The sequence below is a fragment of the Halichondria panicea genome, chromosome 8 (assembly GCF_963675165.1).
Source record: "Halichondria panicea chromosome 8, odHalPani1.1, whole genome shotgun sequence".
Lineage (NCBI taxonomy): Eukaryota > Metazoa > Porifera > Demospongiae > Suberitida > Halichondriidae > Halichondria > Halichondria panicea.
This window is the reverse complement of record NC_087384.1, coordinates 2,669,972-2,686,855: the sequence shown is the minus strand read 5'-3', so window position 1 is coordinate 2,686,855 and position 16,884 is coordinate 2,669,972. Positions and strand designations below refer to the sequence as shown.

At 41.9% G+C, this 16,884-nt stretch overlaps 3 protein-coding genes across 4 annotated transcripts; all 3 read right to left on the bottom strand.

Annotated features, from left to right (window-relative positions):
- Nucleotides 1–1,327: 1,327 nt before the first annotated feature.
- On the bottom strand, nucleotides 1,328–4,834 carry LOC135340347 (uncharacterized). The gene is made up of 2 exons (XM_064536672.1): nucleotides 4,721–4,834; nucleotides 1,328–2,579 (listed from the first exon to the last, which is right to left on the bottom strand). Exon 2 carries the CDS (start codon nucleotides 2,562–2,564, stop codon nucleotides 1,434–1,436), a length of 1,131 nt encoding a protein of 376 aa, XP_064392742.1. The 5' UTR covers nucleotides 2,565–2,579; nucleotides 4,721–4,834; the 3' UTR covers nucleotides 1,328–1,433.
- A 7-nt stretch (nucleotides 4,835–4,841) lies between these two features.
- On the bottom strand, nucleotides 4,842–14,094 carry LOC135340345 (mediator of RNA polymerase II transcription subunit 15-like). 2 transcript variants are annotated; one of them, XM_064536669.1, is made up of 13 exons: nucleotides 13,959–14,094; nucleotides 11,850–11,937; nucleotides 10,166–10,226; nucleotides 9,857–9,964; nucleotides 9,584–9,721; nucleotides 9,214–9,312; nucleotides 8,168–8,203; nucleotides 7,895–8,037; nucleotides 7,385–7,516; nucleotides 6,586–6,836; nucleotides 6,147–6,460; nucleotides 5,698–5,817; nucleotides 4,842–5,317 (listed from the first exon to the last, which is right to left on the bottom strand). In XM_064536669.1, the coding sequence occupies exons 1-13, from the start codon at nucleotides 14,018–14,020 to the stop codon at nucleotides 5,058–5,060; spliced, it is 1,812 nt and encodes a 603-aa protein (XP_064392739.1). In that variant the 5' UTR covers nucleotides 14,021–14,094; the 3' UTR covers nucleotides 4,842–5,057. The 2 variants fall into 2 exon arrangements, with proteins under 2 accessions (XP_064392739.1, XP_064392740.1); XM_064536670.1 differs by having other exon boundaries at nucleotides 6,156–6,460.
- On the bottom strand, nucleotides 14,092–16,052 carry LOC135340346 (protein zwilch homolog). The gene is made up of 2 exons (XM_064536671.1): nucleotides 15,801–16,052; nucleotides 14,092–15,722 (listed from the first exon to the last, which is right to left on the bottom strand). Exons 1-2 carry the CDS (start codon nucleotides 16,002–16,004, stop codon nucleotides 14,184–14,186), a joined length of 1,743 nt encoding a protein of 580 aa, XP_064392741.1. The 5' UTR covers nucleotides 16,005–16,052; the 3' UTR covers nucleotides 14,092–14,183.
- Between the last annotated feature and the right edge of the window lie 832 nt (nucleotides 16,053–16,884).

Here is a 16,884-nt window from a genome sequence, read left to right as displayed (position 1 = left end):
TAATAGGCTGATCAAGTGCGAATAATTTGAATAATAGGTGAACAAATTTGAATATTTGGCACAGGCCTATCAATGAGCATGGAGGACTTGAGAGTGTTTCTCAACTACATAATTATGCAAAACTGTGGTTTTCACATTATTGTAACGTATGAATAAAGAGTACAGTTTTGCACCTAAAATAAAGGGCGGTGCACAACTTTTTCGTGGTCAAGCTGACCTTCACGAAATGTTAACGTAGGCGTGGCATAACGTTTGAATGCAGTGCAGGCAACGAGATTAAACGAAATTTCTACTCACGAAAATCACTGTTTTCCAGATAAATGATTTTTTTACCCCACGAAAATTACCCGCTATACAGCTAGTCAAAGATCAGTAGTGTTAAATGAAAGTTCTACATGCAGGCTTCTAATCATTATTTTTAGTCATGCTTCTAGTCCCACTCACCCTCTCATTTTCAAACCAGCAAATCCCCATTGTGGAATGTTTCAGTGTCACCATCTCTAAGAATCTGTCCTGGCTTCAGCACATTACCAACACTGTGAAGTCATCCAAACAACACTGAATTGGGATTGCTCCACAGGAAATTAAAAGATGCATCACAGCAATCATGCAAAGCTACAGCAGCACTGTGCTACCTACTTGAATACTGCATGGGACCCCAATCAATCAACACTCACCAAGAAACAGGAGAATATATACCCAATCATTTGCCTGCAAAATCATAACCAAAGAATGGAATTCTGACTATAATATCTCTCAGCCTAAAAACTCCAATTCAAATCAGGAATATCCAAATATTTAAAGTATGCTTCAAAATCATCAACAACAAATCCTGTATTCCTCCCACTAGCTGTCTTCTCACCCCACCCATCCCCTTCTCCCCGTCATCCACACAACCAAATGTGGGCACCTCATCCCACAAATATTCCTTTTTTCTGGATGTAAAAATTAATACAGAAATGGAATTCTTTACCACAAGAAGTTATCAATAGCTCTTTTGCTGTTTCCCTCAGTATAGTTTTATTTATAATTATCTTAATTTTTTGGTTTTTGTGTTATCCAGGGGAAGTCTTCACACTAGCCATTTGAGCTACCTTGGTTATATGCATATCTTACAAAAAAAATGTTGACTACATTGCTGTCTTGGATTAACCTAGTGGATTTGAAAAATAAGGAGGTACTCGACTTATGCCTACTTGTTTTTGCTGCCATTGCAGCCTTTTGGCCTTTCAGAAGAGAGTGCATAATAGCAAAACTTATTCATTATTAGACTACTCTACTTAGTACCAAGAGTTTTCTCTTGTTAGTTGAAGCAGATTATGCAATCTTATACAAAGAAAATTGAGATTATACATAAGTTCTTGTATTATGATTAAATGCAAAGTTAAATGTGTTAGACTATAATTATGTTTTTACAGTTTTTCCCGGTGAAGTTATTTTCTCGACCAAACTGGAATGCTTGTCTGTTTTGGAGCCACAGGTTTGCTGCAGGAGCCGTACCAAGATGCAGGGGCTGCAGACAAGCAAACAACCTTAACCTTGAGGCAGAGAAAGCAGAATTCCTTTTTGCACCGTGGGCAAACAATGAACTTACAACCACCTGTTCCCTTATGTTCAACCACCACTCCACAAGTGGGACAGGCACGGCGACAAGGCACTTCTTTCTCATTGATACGAATGACCTTGGCATCACGAATACTTGGGATCGATGGGTGAGCGCAATCAGAACTACCACACCTGACAGCCGATGTAACTGGTCCAGACCACTCTTTTTCACAGTGCCAACAAAAATCAAATTCCTTCCTATTCTTCTTTGTGCAAATGCCACAGTGAACACGTAAGTTTTTGAGATCCCTACGCTCCACAAATGAACGACAACCGGGGCACTCTTTCATATCGCAGTACATCTGAGCTGCATACTCAGACATCTTGCTCTCAAAAAACTTTTGCTCTGCTTCGTTAAAAAGTGCCACCTTTCGAACTTCCGAATACTCCCAAATCTTTTTACACTGCTTGTTCGTGGCGCCGATCACTGCTGGACAGAAAAATTCCCACTCTTGCTTGTCCAACAGACTGCGGCACCAGGCTGTGAGGGTGTTTGGATCAACAGCATGTCTACAAGTCATCATTACCCTTGGTTGATCATCAGGGTCACTCATCCCTGTGATTGCATCCGGAATATCTTTAGTGAATTTCAAGGAAAAGTCATCAGACTGGTGCTGTTTCTCAACTGGAGGTGGTGGTGATACTCGCTGTGTGAAACTAGGAGGTCGGCTACCCCCGTGGAGACGAAACACAAGATGAATGGTCGAGTTTCTTTGGAGATTATAATCCTCCAGAGTGGCTTCTCCCCCGCTTCTTAGCTTGTCTTCGAGTTGCTTGCCTGCAAATAAAAGTCTTACATCGTCAGGGTCGGTTCCACATTCTGGCCACTTTTTGTTGAGAAGGGTTCTGAATTTCTTGATAGTTGTCGATAAGAAGGCTTCTTGGGTGGTACTTACATTGATGGTTGCCACTTCTGCTCCCATGCCTACCACAAACACTTGGTACATCTCTTCAGTCATCCTGTTTTCGCAATTCTAAAGACAACAGTGATAGTTTAGCACAATGAACAAACTATTACCCCACACTAGACAAACATAATTAACTGCATATACTTTTTAAGGAAGGGAATTGAGGAATTGTATGTACACTTTATAAATATAAATAGAACCAAGAGTTGGTAAACTCTTGATAGAACTGATACCGTATAGCGCTAAATTTTCGAGGCACTTATATTTCGTGGATTGGCCTCTAAAAGCCATTTCATTGCACAATGTTCGCGGAATGACAGCTTACCGAAAGCCACGCCTTTAAATCTTTGCATGTTATAGCAGGTAATTCTAATTAAAGAAAAATTTTCGAGTACTTAATTTTCGTGTAGAATTCTAACCCACAAAATCCGCGAAAATCAAGCGCTATACGGTAGTATAGATCTATAGTACTATAACACAGTACCTTTACCTACAATCCAAGCAGCAACCACGAAAATATTACCCACAAAATGTCTCAATATTGCTGAACCACGAATATTTTGTCCCCCGAAAATTACCCGCTATACGGTACTTGTCGAGTCACTGCACGCTGTCAAATGACAATATAATGTTTTCGAATAACGGCCGTGGCTGAAAATGTTTACAGAGAACTGCGTCGTAACGATTAAAATGGTTGAGGATTTTTCGTTTCATTCGTGGGTAAAATATTCGTGGTCAGACCTTCAACCACGAAAACCCCGAATATTTTGCCCCACAAAAATTACCCTCTATACGGTATTATAATTCTCATTCTACCATGTAGCCACTATATACTCATGACTGTTAATCCCCTGCAACTACTAACGCACTCTGTTAAGGCTCTTTCTCAAGCATACGAGAGGATCAGTACGGGGGAGAAAAAAATATGCAACTCTCATAAACGGGTGCACGAAGGGACGTACTATTATAAGATAGCACAAATTGAACAATTCCAACATGATCATTACTGTATACATGTGTGTAAAAATCCTGTATGCAACCCTGTATACGATGTCTTACTCTGATAATTGTGTTCTAACCGCCGCCGGAGATTGATTCTCTGTCTGATCCTGATTTATTTTGAGTACGTGGTGCTAGTACATGTGGCAAGTTGTCTCTTTCTGTCTCTTAGACAAACCAATATACAGTCGGTATCCATAGGAGTAGTACTGTAGTCGATGTATACACAGCGCCAGAAAAAATTAATTCCTTATGTGAGTGGCGCATCTTTTAGAACCTCAAAAATTGCGTTCAGCCCACTGGCGCTTAATTATGGTGGCGCTTGATGCGCTACAGCTAGTGTAGTGTCTAGCTAGTGCAGTCTCTTGGTACTCAGGCAGAGATGTTTGATAATTATGTTACAGCTGAGGAATGCATTCATATAATTGTATAGGCCAAAAAGTAGCCTTTTTATAAGTGCCATTTTAATACAGCAACCGTTGGCACTTTTTTAGGACCTGTTCAGTCTGAGATGGCGCTTAAATTACACCAGGAGTTCATAAACTAAGAGGAGTATCCAACTATGGCAGTTTTAGTATTAGTCAAACGTCACTCTCAAACCACATTTTAGTGGGTGCGTAGGTGTAGTGGTTAAATGATACCAGCAAACACGCAAAAGTAATACATGTGGTCATGCTGTGGTTTGTACCTCCAGCCAGCGTTTGATGTTATTCATGGCAAACAGTTTACACAGCTAGTCTACAAGTGTTAGTGACGTATTTATAGTCCAAGACGTAGAATGGAATGTGCGTGGAAGCTGGATACTCCTCTCTTAACTTTATGAACTCCATAAACCATAAACATTGCAGCCACGTGGCTAGGTACACATGTCGTGTGAGCAGGCAGCTCTCAATGCGTCACGAAAAGCTCGGAACACGTATAATTATATTGTGAGCCTGATTTTTGTTACAAACGGTATTGCTTGCATTGACGAACATTGTAGGTATACCTTCGTTTGGATTTGGGACACCCTGGAATTGGGTTGACGTACTCAGGGTAGCCCTTTTCTTCGAAGGTAACGTACCCGGTAACGTACCCTTGCATGGTTTTGAAATAGTTTATCGACATGCCGCCCCCCCCCCCCCCTTTAAATTGCAGTCACAGTTTTATTCTAGTGAGCTAGATAAACATAATAATTATTATAATAATTATACACATTTATCACTTACCACTGCACCCTGCTTAGACCACTGAGACTGGAATATATGGACTTAGAATATTTTCAGTGATAATTATTTCTTTACTATAATTATGCCACGAGGGAGAACTAATGCGCATGCGCAACAAAAATTATGCAAAGCATTTTTGTCACAGATCATTGCACAGATCAATAATTAATCTACTACATGTACATAGATCTATAATTATATAGCAAAATTAGCAACTGAATTATTGTGTGCTCTATCTTCGTTACTGTGGTATAGTGTGCACATAATTATAATAGTAGTAACCAATTCAAGTACCTACATTTTAATAATTATGAGAAATTAATCTGAATATCATTGACTATAAACTAGCATCAGAAGTTAATAGTTGATTTGACATTGCTCTAAGCACACACATTTCCCAGTCTGAGAGTAGAGACGAGAGTGAGTAGGTGTGGACACTTCGGGAAAGTCGCTCGGACAGAGTTCGCCCTACCTCCATGACAAGTGTGGAGTTGGTGGAGGTGTGATAGGAGGTGAGGTCACAGACAGGGGAGACAAGGGGATAGTTGGAGGGTATACGGATTGTAAGCGGAGGTACAGGGTAGAGACCATCATCATCTGTGTGGGTGTGGGTGTGTGATGGAGATAAATCATGATGGCTAGTACGTTTATGTATAAAAAGTTTGACTGACCATCGATTGTCAAATCATTATGATATCAAGGCCAGGCACCCAGGTCCCAAATAAAAACTTTGTGTACAAAAATATAGGTCACCTCTGGGTTACTAGGCAATGAACTACATAATTATGTGCGTGGGGAAAGTTGAGTTACTTAATGTAAGTACAGTATATAGTGAGTAATTTTCGTTGGTACACATTTTTGTATACTGCCAAGTTTAATGCTTCGTGTTCTATTCTTACAGCTCAGTACATGTACATGTAAGATGTGATTAGAATGATTGTGTAAACTCAATTTACAGTGTGTGCGGATATGCCTACCTAGAGCGCATTGAAGTATTGTGGACTTGTCAAATCTGTTTTCACTCGGAAACTGCTTAACCTTCACCTTGGAGATGGTTGCCAATTCTCTCATAAGCCCAAACGGAATCAATGGCTCATCTGTAAATATGAATGCAATAATTATACTTGCAACCAACCTCTGAGTGTACTGCATTTATACAAGAACAGTCCGAGCGTGATAACCCCTGAAGGCAAACTAAATATTTGTGGTTACAATAATAATATTATGCCCAGCACATCCAATAAGAACTAGTACAGTACTCTACACTCAGAGTGTGAATACTTCTAACCTCATTCCTACAGGTACATAAAAAAAAGAAGAGTGTGCAAGAAGAGTGTGACTCTTATTTTTTTTATTATGTAGGAATGAGGTTAGAAGTATTTTTTAAGGCACTGCAAACAATAAACAATGGTGTGTGCAGTCACACCTCTATTACACATTCTCTTGGCAGGGGGTAGTCTCTCAGGAGGTAGGGGTCGAGTGTGAATGGCCCCCAGCAGAGACTCATAATTGGACGGGGGTGAGGGCACTCTCTTGAACTCGAGGAGGGAGGGTGAGTGTCGAGGCTCCACGAGTTTAGATTGTGGTACGACTGGCTCACTGTGGGGGGTAGTTACAGGGGGTCTAGCCTGAGGGGTGGTGGGGTCCGAGAAGGACGAGTGGGACTCCCGAGACGATTGGTCATTATTGAACATCTTGTCCAGTGCCTCTCCGCACCGCATTAGAGTGGATATAGGCACCCTGCAATGAATATACAAAATCCACAAACAGTGAGCTTGTTCTAATCAATCAAGGATACATGTAGTAGCCAGAGGGTTCATTAATGTGCTGCATATAATGATAACAACCAAATGTTGAAATAACACCTTTTGTTATTGCTGGAGAGAAGGCTGTAGAGCTGCTTCAGTTTGGGCAACTGGTTGTTTCTATCCTCTTTGGTGAGTTTTGAGATCCACTTTTGCAGAAGGGGGATGTATTTTTGTAGCTCGGCCAGTTTCCTCATGTATACCTCGTTCTCCTCAGGGGTGATGGATGGTTGCTGTGCAGGGCTTCCAACACCACTGGTTGCTGGGGACGCTGGCAGTAGGGGTGTGGGCGGGGCAGGAGATGGCACACCCTGTGTACGTGTGTGGATAACAACTTGTAACACATTCACACACTGTGTGTGGTGCGTATGCTCAACGTATGTACGTAACTATCCTACATGTATACTTGAATCATTAAACTTATAATTCAAATTACCGTATATCTTCTAATTTATCGGACAGCAAAAAATAATTATTTTGGAAATTGTCCGGGTATAATTGGAACAGATTTTTATAGAGCATGCGAAGTGTCCGGAATAATTAGAACAAGCAAGCAGCTGCATGCGAGCTAGCTAAGTTTAATAGAACAAGGTACGACTGAATAGTTGCACTAACTATCTAAAACTAGCTACTCAAAGCTATCTAACTGCAGCACTCCAAGTCTTACTTGCCGTCTATGAATGGTAACTCAACTTTTCAAGGTATTGTCCGGATATTTAGAATAAATGTAATATTAAAGTACTGGAGTGTCCGTTGTATTAGAACAACGAAAATTGCCCAAAAGAGTGTCCGGGTAATTAGAAGTGTCCGATAAATTAGAAGATATACGGTACTAGGCTGAAAGCTATAAGCGAATTACCCCCTGCATTGATGGTGGGTGTGGTGTGGGTGGATTGCCTCCGGGACCACTTTGTTGAACTTTAACCCCTGATTGATCACCAGCCATATTGGCCGGTGCTGATGTGGGTGGAGCGTCCGGTCTTGACGAGGGCTGTATGTGTGTGTGTGTGTGCATTGTGAGGTGATAAACTTGAAGCCAAAAGGAATCATTGCACAAAATGTGAGAGACCAATCAAAGAGTTACATGCACTCATCTCCAATGCATTCAAAGTTGACAACAATAAAGTCTTTTCACAGATTTACCTAAACCTCGAAAACTATGCAACTCGAAATTTGGTATACTTCTGGTAGTGTAAGGGGCTATCCGCGAAATAATTAATCATTAATTATTTGCTTTTTAGCACTTTACAATAATACCAGTTCAAAGTAGCATAATTATGGGTCCACTGCATTATAGGAATTACCGCTTTTAACTCCTGTCCGTTAAAGCAACTGTCACAATGTCAATAAAAGAACCACAGGCACTCACTTGCATGCCGATTGGTGTAGCCTGAGAGAAGCTTTGAGACACGGTAGGTCCGGTGTAGGAAGGGTTACTGATGGCCTGCACTGAATGCACTCCCGCATAGTTACTGGCAGATGGGTTCTGGACAGGAGCCATTCCAGGGACACCTGCGAGAACAACACACAGAAACGTTAATAACAATACTCAAATGGAAATTTAAGACATGCATGTACACAATTTAACATGTCGTTCAGATTTCCACTAAATACATACCAAGTAGGCATACATGTACCTTACCTTGGTTTGGTCTCTGTGTCATTCCAGGCACTTGTCCTGCGGTGGGTGCATGTGTATGGGATATATTCAAGGGACACATACATCAGGATTTTAAAGTAGAAGAGGCACGCGCAGTGGCAGATCCAGGAATTTTGAAAAATTGAAAGGAAGGGTCTAAAAGTTTTCAGATCAGTCAACTGTTTTTAAGAGACTCTACCTGTTAGTATGCAACATTGCTGACCCAGGGACATGCTTGGAAAAAATGTGTTGTTATGCCTCGGTGCGCATGCGCAAGCGAGGTATACGGTAGTGTGTTTGTGTGTCTGTGTGTGTGTCTGTGTGTGTAGACTGTTTCAGCTGCTCAAGGATCAATGAAGTGCAAGTAAGAGTTTCTATAGGCTTCTAGTCATGTTTTCTTGGCTTGGTATTTGTGGATTTGCAAAATAAAGCTTCGTTCTCGAGTTATGCCTAGTTTTGCTTACTTGGAATGCCATTGCAGCCTTTTCAGAAGAGTCCGTAGCAAAACTTGTTCACCGAGTGTTGCTACTCTACTTAGTAGTTAACTCTGCACTAGAACGCTAGCTATTGGTACCTGCAAGAGTGAGAAGAGAGCTGCAAGGCTCTGTTGACTTGCAGCCATTAATTTTAGACTTGAACTTTTGGCATTGATTGTTTTAACAACGATCATCGTCGATCATTACCCACTCTTTGAGTTTCCCTGTGATTCTGGATTCTGCATGCAGCAAAATTCATCATGATAATTATAATCAATGTGTGTATAAAAGCTAGCTATTAGTAGCTTTATGTTCTGTAGCTTTGGCACCTCCACCGAGGCATCAGCACCCGCGGTGCTTTCATTTAAGTGGTCTTAGGTCAGTTTTGAGGTTGCCTAAGCGTTCTCATCATAGTAGTGAGCTAAATTTTAGGGGGGAGGGGATATCCCCCTCCCCCCCCCGTATAACACCCTGTACATATCCATGTATGTACACATACAATAGCAACCATTTTTGAGACCAACAGCAAGCTAAACCTGCAGTGCAGCCAGTATATAAAGGGGAGGAACTTACCTCTCATCATGCCCCCAGGTATCATGTTGGGGTGGACGTTGTATCGAGGAGGCATTCCGGTATACCCACCCTGATTCGCCATAGGGGGCTGGCCGTACACTGCGGGGAGTATAACTATTACCCCCGTCCAAATCAGCTACTGAAGCAATCAAAAGCACAAGTCTATGTAGTGTCTAACATACATTATTGTGGGCATTGGGGAGGGAGTGGTAATAAATAAATAAAAGAGACTACAACTGTGTAGCAAAAGTATAGCTTCGTTTCACTGATACTATTGATTATGAAGGTCTCTCGACTGCATATTTAATTTTCCAAACTCATGCTATGGGCACTTCATGCATTGAAAGTGGGTGGGCAACTCTTTACTCACTTTGCTGTTGGCCAGGCATCCTAATCTGATTGAACGGCTGATTAGGGTGAGAGGCCACCACAGGCCTTTGATAGCCGCCATGGTGAACATAGCCTGGGGGCTGAGATGTCTGGTTCATCCCCATACTCATATCAACACCTGCAGAGGATACGATATTCAACTAGTCGATAGACAACCAAAATTGTATTATCTTGCTACATAAAGCAAACCATGCCATTCTGATAGCAAACTGCATTTTAATAAGTGCCCCCCCCCCCCCCCACCCATGCTCACCTGGCCGAACCCCACTGGAGTACTGTGAGTACTGAGGCTGGGTATAGCTGGGAGTAGGGTTCATTCCCATTCCACCCTGTTGCATCATGTTCCCGCCCGTTGGACCGCCTGAAACAAGATGACAATGGTCCCATAAAGTTGCCATTACACTCAAACATTTATCATGAAATGAGTAAGCAGCTTCACAATAATTATCGATATTAAACAAAGAGACAAAGTCTCTGTTACGTATGTGCCACACACCTTATCATGTCTCCTACCCCCGCCCCCTGCTATTCACAAACTACTACTACTACTAGTATCCCTGACCTGATCTCCTCCCTCTGGCCAGTCTCAGCAACACCTGCTGTAGGTAATGATTGTACTCCTCCTGGATGTATATAGGATAACATGGTAAAAGTATGTATGCGTACAGTACATTCCCAGTAAGCCGGAAGTCCAAGTACATTTACCACAAACATAACCATTACATTTATTACAGTAGTGACTGATCTGACTATGTAACAATTATGCCTCGGTGCGCATGCGCAAGCGAGGTATACCGATAATATGGCAGTGTATTTGTGTGTGTGTGTGTGTGTGTGTGTGTGTGTGTGTGTGTGTGTGTGTGTGTGTGTGTGTGTGTGTGTGTGTGTGTGTGTGTGTGTGTGGTATGTGTAGACTGCTACAGCTGCTCAACGATCAATGAAGCGCAAGTAAGAGTTTCTATATGGGCTTCTAGTCATGTTTTCATTCGTAGATTTACAAAATAATGCTTCGTTCTCAAGTTATGCCTGTTTTGCTTACTTGGAATGCCATTGCAGCCTTTTCAAAAGAGCACGTAGCCAAACTTGTTTACCGAGTGTTACTACTCTACTTAGTAGTTTTTTTTAGGGGGGGGGGAGTGTCCCCTTTAAAATATAAGATGGCAGTACTAAAAATAAAGGTAAAGTATACAGTGTAATGATGATAATTATTAGTTTAACCTATTTGCAGTTCAGAGGTCCATTGCTTTGAAAGCGTGACCGATGCCGGAACGAGCTCCGTGGATACACTGTAAGGCGGAACGCAGTAGTGAGAAAGTCAATCGGCAACGGAGCCATGCCATGGTAGATGAGTACGAGTGCTCCTATTTGTCAGCAAGGCGTGCGGCTAGCCTTTTGTAAAAGGTTGTGGCTTCCGTGGCCAAGCCTCCAGTAGCAGACATGACAAGTGGTGTAAAGGACGAATGTTCAATTTGTCTTACTCTTCGTTCATACATCCTTTTTTGATAGTTTATGTTTCCGGTAGGTGCTGGCTAGGGTCGATTGTCTGTTGAAGCTTGCGTGAGGATTGAATACTCTTACGTCGAAACATGTCCGCTCGTATCGACCTCCCCAGACTCTACTGAGTAGTTAGCTCTGCACTAGAACGCTAGCTATTGGTAGCTGCAAGAGTGAGAAGAGAGCTGCAAGGCTCTGCTGATGCAGCCATTAATTTTAGACTTAAACTTTGGCATCGATCGTTTTTAACAACAATCATGGTCGATCATTACCCACTCCTTGAGTTTACATGCAGCAAAATTGCAAAAATGTTCATCATGTGTATAAAAGCTATTATATGTTATATAGCTTTGCCATCTCCACCGAGGCATCAGCACCTGCAGTGCTTTCATTATTATTAGTAGAATAATGACTTTGTCACATTGGTTAATGTAATTATCTCAACTTAGTCAAACATTTTAAAGCACGCCCAAATCCCTCTCCCCAAACTTTTTATCCTAGATGAAACACTGCTGCAAACAAAACAGGATCAAACGGCCCTAGATATGAACATGCTCAAATTTTGTGTTTTATAAACAGAGAGCTACATTAACCCTTACCGTGCCACGCCCACCAGGATTTTCGGGAGGCGTATAATAATACAGTTGATTATTGAAACAAACTGATGGGAAGTACTCACCAAAATGGCACTAAAGGCACAGAGAACACCTTAAAGGACTATTAGCATACTAACATACATTGTGAACACTCACTCTAGTCTTGGACTTGTCATAGACAGCTTGCTCCAGCTCTTGAGGGCTCTGCTGTATACCAGTCAAGCCGCCCGAGTAAGCCTCCTCTCTGCGTTTGAGGGTAGACATAATTATAATGACCTTTGTACAGTAGAACCTCGACTATCCAGACACCTTGGTTACAGAGGCAGGCTGGATAACGGATAATCGAATAGATACGTACCACGCCATGATTGAATTACTAGTTGAACTTTACCCTATCCTTGCCATGCCGGATAATCGAGTTCTGAATAATGGATGGCCGAGGTTCTACTGTACATATATATACGCATGCTCGCCATCAACTACAGCAGTTAAAGAATAAAGCCAGTACAGACAGAATGTTTGCATCAATATGACATACCGTATAGCGCGAAATTTTCGAGGGGTTTAATTTTAACTTTAAAAGGTACATGTAGAAAGGCAAACTGTACATGTATATGGCAGAAATAATGTGCTGCCATTATTAGATGAAGAAAAGAGGGATTGGAAACGAATTGTCATCCGTGTTGCCCCGGTTGTACTCGAGGCCTATATACTAAAAAAATTCAGGCTAAGAGACACAACTTGCACTTTTTTTGACACTTTTGACACTTGAGGTCATTATGTGACCTGGTACACTACTTAGTTAGGCAGTCTTAGCTATACTACAGTGTATAAATATCATAGGTACAGAAGCATCTCAGAAGTGTGAAAGAAAACGCTATGTACCTCTAGCCATTTCTCAACAATCGAGAGCATTATTTGACCATTAAATTTTCCACACGATACCCACCAACAAAGAGTATGGAAAACAAGTTTTAGAAAAGTCGGCCTTAAGTATTTCCAAGGGCAACAGGTTTCAGAATTAAGCCATACCCCCTGTGTAAAAGTAGACGTTTTGACATCCGTTTCCAATCCCTCTCTCCTACAAATCTACCGTATTATTAGTGCACGCGCTCATGGGGTCAATAGCAGAGCTGCATACGCTTATATTCGAGAATGCGCCTATAATTATTGCAGTCATTTTTAGCCCCACCCAGTAACCGGATGTCTCTGTGACAGCTAGCTAGCTAGAAAGTGAGTGAGCTAGGGAAGCAGGCTACCCTAACTAGACCTATATCATGCTATATCATAATTATTATTATGCTACAGTTCATTGTATAACAAATTGACCAGGAAATGGAACAAAAAGGGTAAAGTCCACCTCATCTAAGTCTCTATTCTCTTCAGACAAGGTAACAGCTTGCCCAAGAGTCCTTTCAGATGGATATCACACTATACAGACAGTACATCTCATAGTTAGCTCCTTTGCATAATTGGAAAAGTGCTACAATTCGAAGAAAAAACCTGCATGCGCTTAAAATAAATATATATATGCTTATAATCGAGCAAGCGCTAATAATCCAGTTTCTACAGTATGATAAAAGTACCGTCTTTATTCTAATTACAGTACTTACTCTAATAGAAGCGCCGAGCCCACAAAATAATTTATCGAATTGAGCGCCAAGTTATTTTTTGCTGGCTTAGGTACTTAGAAAATACACGTCTTTTAATTGTACAACTGATATGATAGCCTCGTAGAAACAGCTATTGTTACTCTACGTTCTACTGCTAAGCGCCAAACTGGTATTGTAGTTTATTTGTGTGTTCTATTTATGTGCCACTGGAAAATCATAATAGTGGCACTGAGAAAGACGGATGCTAGTGGGGGGATACCAGCCGTGAAAATTAGAGTCATCGTTAACTTTATTGACCCAACCTCCAATTGGACCACATCAAATTCACAAGAAAAAAGGGCATATACACAGTTAAATAAACACGGTATAATAATTATAGTCAGGGCCGGCTGCATCCAGGATTTTGGATCAGGGGGGGCGAATTGGGCAATTAAAAAATGTAGGAGGGACAAAGTCATCAGAATTATAGCAGCATAAAGGAATCTGCCAAATTCTAGGGGGGGCGAATTACCCCCCTCGCCCCCCCCTCAATGCAGCCCTGATAGTGTGCGTACCACATAACAGTACAGATCGGTACGCAGGCAGAATAATTACATACGGACTGATATTCAGGCTAGCCCGTCAGCTTTGGTGATTGATTTTCAAGACTTACAGCTTCTTGATAATTATTCTCCTCTTGTCTGGATGCCTCCACTCTTCAGCAGGAACTGCCATTCGTCTAGTTCTACATGAACATTAATGTTTATGTCAGCAAAACTAATTAGATGGGCGTGGCTTTTTAGAGACAAAGTTGCATGACATTTGCATGTGGAGTTTCTGGTATAGACCTAAATTAAGTATAATTATAACACTTAGCATAAAACGTAGCTGCATACGATCACAAATATGAAATGTCACATCTAGCTTTGTATACAGAATAATTGTCACTGTCCTCGCTTTTTCCATACAGCGGCTCGTTCCTGTACAAGATCATAGCTTGTTCCTTGCCCTGTGTGGCCTTCCAGGTTGTTGGATGGAGTTTGTTGCATAGACAGACTAGCGACTTGAGGCTTGGTGAATATGGGGCAAGGGGCAGTGAAAATGTAGGTGTAGTAGAGAACGACTTGAAAGGCATTTCTCGATAAACTTGGAGAGCAGTTTTAGTCAACGACGATAAAACAGAAGAGGGTAGGTTGAGAAATGAGAGAAGCGATGCGTTGATCTCCAGCACACAGTGCAGCTTGCACAGAATGCGGCATTTAGCTAGCTGTGATTGTGAGGAAAATTCAGAGAAAAAATGGTCCAGTTGGTTGTCTGTGACAATATCTGAGCTGATGAAAAACGTTCGATAATCACGTCTCATTTTCTCCAAGCCTATTTGTATGAGGCAAGGTAGTAGTTTGGTAGGTGAGAGGAGGGACTGATACCTCGGGGCAAGTGCTTGTCTCTCTTCAGTGGAGGAACACTGCAGTAATTGACGCAGGAGTATTGCGAGTGTTGAGGAGCTGGTACGGTGAACAAAAGGTTGTACTTGTCCGAGAAGAAGAGCTTTGAAAACAGCGCCAAATATCTCTTGAAGCTCATCCAGGCTAGTCACATCTTTAGCAAACATCCATAGTCGCTCAGCAAAATCTAAATCCTTTCTCGTCTCGTAAATACTATTGTCAGCAGTAGGTGAAATCACAGTCGTGTCCAGCACTTGTGTGAGAGGGGAGGCTACATCACCGAGAAATGAGTCAATCTTCTTAGTTAGCTGGCCCATTGTATCTTGCTGACTGGGGTGCTCTTGAAGTGGCCATTCGGACACCCCAGAGAGACAAAATGCGAGCAAAGTGGACAGCTCACTGTAGGTAGCCAATACAGGTGAGAAAGTATAGCCCGGTTTTGCGGACACCTTGATTACTGCGTGGGAACTTTCAGGTGGTAGACTAAGTGGTCGTTCAGCTTCAGACCAGTTAAACTCGACAGACAAGCTACCAGATTCATCGTCATCGCTACTTGAAGAGCCGGCAATCGCATACCGACTAAACACAGGTCCATTGAAGTGATTTTGTTGCTTGAAAACACCTTTCCTGCTAGACTCAGAGTGAAGAGTTTCTTGAAGCGTGATGGTGTAGATGTAGAGGGTGGAATTGTTGAAAGAAGTTCCAAGTGAAACAATTTTTGGCTTCTCACTAGAGCACATAATCCATAGATTGGGCAGAGAGGAAGAGGTCTTGGTGCTGATGGAGTAAAGAGAGGCAATATAGCGAGCTTCGTCCAGAGTTAGGGGTATCAGTGTAGATACGTCTGCTACAGGTTCGGAATTGATCAGATTGGTCGGGAGTTTCTCATTTTTGGGATGTGAGCTTGGTAGGTGCACCTGATTCTGCATAATAGGCTGTCCCACGCATACACCTTGAACTACCTCCAGTGGAAACCCCAAAGATTTGGAGGGCTGCAGATCAAACAAATTGAAAAATATGAAAAATATGTACTGTCCCTAAATCGTTCCTTCACACTTATATATACTTACGGTTGGAGGTGTGTGCTTGCTGACAACTACGGTGACATTGGACTGTGGTCCAGTGAATTCTGAACACGGTAGCCTTACATCTTTTGGGAGGACTAACATCGAGAATTCATTACTAAAGATCTTTGGGTGTGACCTAGTAGCCTCTTGGGATGGTACATTTTTCAAGAAAAGGCCAAACTTCTCTGACTCTAGCTCTATATCCATTTAAAACTTTTTAGTTTAGCACATCTGGTAGAGAGCGTTAGGCCTACGCAGGACTTTTTTACCGCTGCTTCAAATTACGATCGCTGGGTAAAGATCAATTCTACATACATTGATGAACCTTGTAATACCATAGATTGAACTCTTCAATCTATGGTAATACAAACCATTCTGTGATGGGATGGCTGATAATAGTGGCATCTTAAAGATGTCTCTATTATATCATCCAACGAAGTAGGTCTTTTTCTCTTAGTCTCGCATCAGCTAGCCCTGACCTAACATTACTTTAATCGGGGCTGGTGGAGACTACTGTCCTCTGTACATTGCCCAGCCTATGGATATCCAAATTCCCTTCGCAACATATGGCGGACAGATCCAATATACTTTGCATCATTTATACATTTGGCACCAGCTAGCCTTGACCTAACGTTAAATAGGTGCCAGTGCGAGACTACTATCCTCTGTACATTGCCTAGTCTATGAGATATCCAATATTCCCTTCGCAACATCTGGCGAACGAATCCAATGCACGCTTATTTTTGCACCATTTATACATTTGGTAGACTCTCGTTAATCTGGTCACCATAGTGGGAGGCAGCTTGGCCGGAATAGCGAGGTACCGGCTGCACTTTAGAAAATAGCCGCAGCTAAAAAGACCTTACCTCGAAAGAAATTAGTAATATTTTGTTCTGTCTGTGTAATCCAATTTTATCTGCCAAACCACACCCAAAAGTCATATCCGGCCGCACAAAATTACATTGTTTTGGGGCAATCAGTACTGGCCAGTATACAGAATAGCGAGTGGCCGCATTTCAGGGTGAGTTTTGTGCAGTAAACATCGAGCTCTAGCAATCCGTGCCAAACCAAAATGAATGGCCAGTTG

Coding starts and splice junctions, on each gene's coding strand:
- LOC135340347 (XM_064536672.1), bottom strand. CDS start 2,564: ATGACTGAAGAGATGTACCAAGTGTTTGTGGTAGGCATGGGAGCAGAA.
- LOC135340346 (XM_064536671.1), bottom strand. CDS start 16,004: ATGGATATAGAGCTAGAGTCAGAGAAGTTTGGCCTTTTCTTGAAAAAT. Junction 15,723..15,800: donor GCAAGCACACACCTCCAACC/GTAAGTATATAT, acceptor TTTGATCTGCAG/CCCTCCAAATCTTTGGGGTT.
- LOC135340345 (XM_064536669.1), bottom strand. CDS start 14,020: ATGGCAGTTCCTGCTGAAGAGTGGAGGCATCCAGACAAGAGGAGAATA. Junction 8,204..9,213: donor ACCTGGGGGCATGATGAGAG/GTAAGTTCCTCC, acceptor CACCCACCGCAG/GACAAGTGCCTGGAATGACA. Junction 5,318..5,697: donor AATACTTCAATGCGCTCTAG/GTAGGCATATCC, acceptor ACACCCACACAG/ATGATGATGGTCTCTACCCT.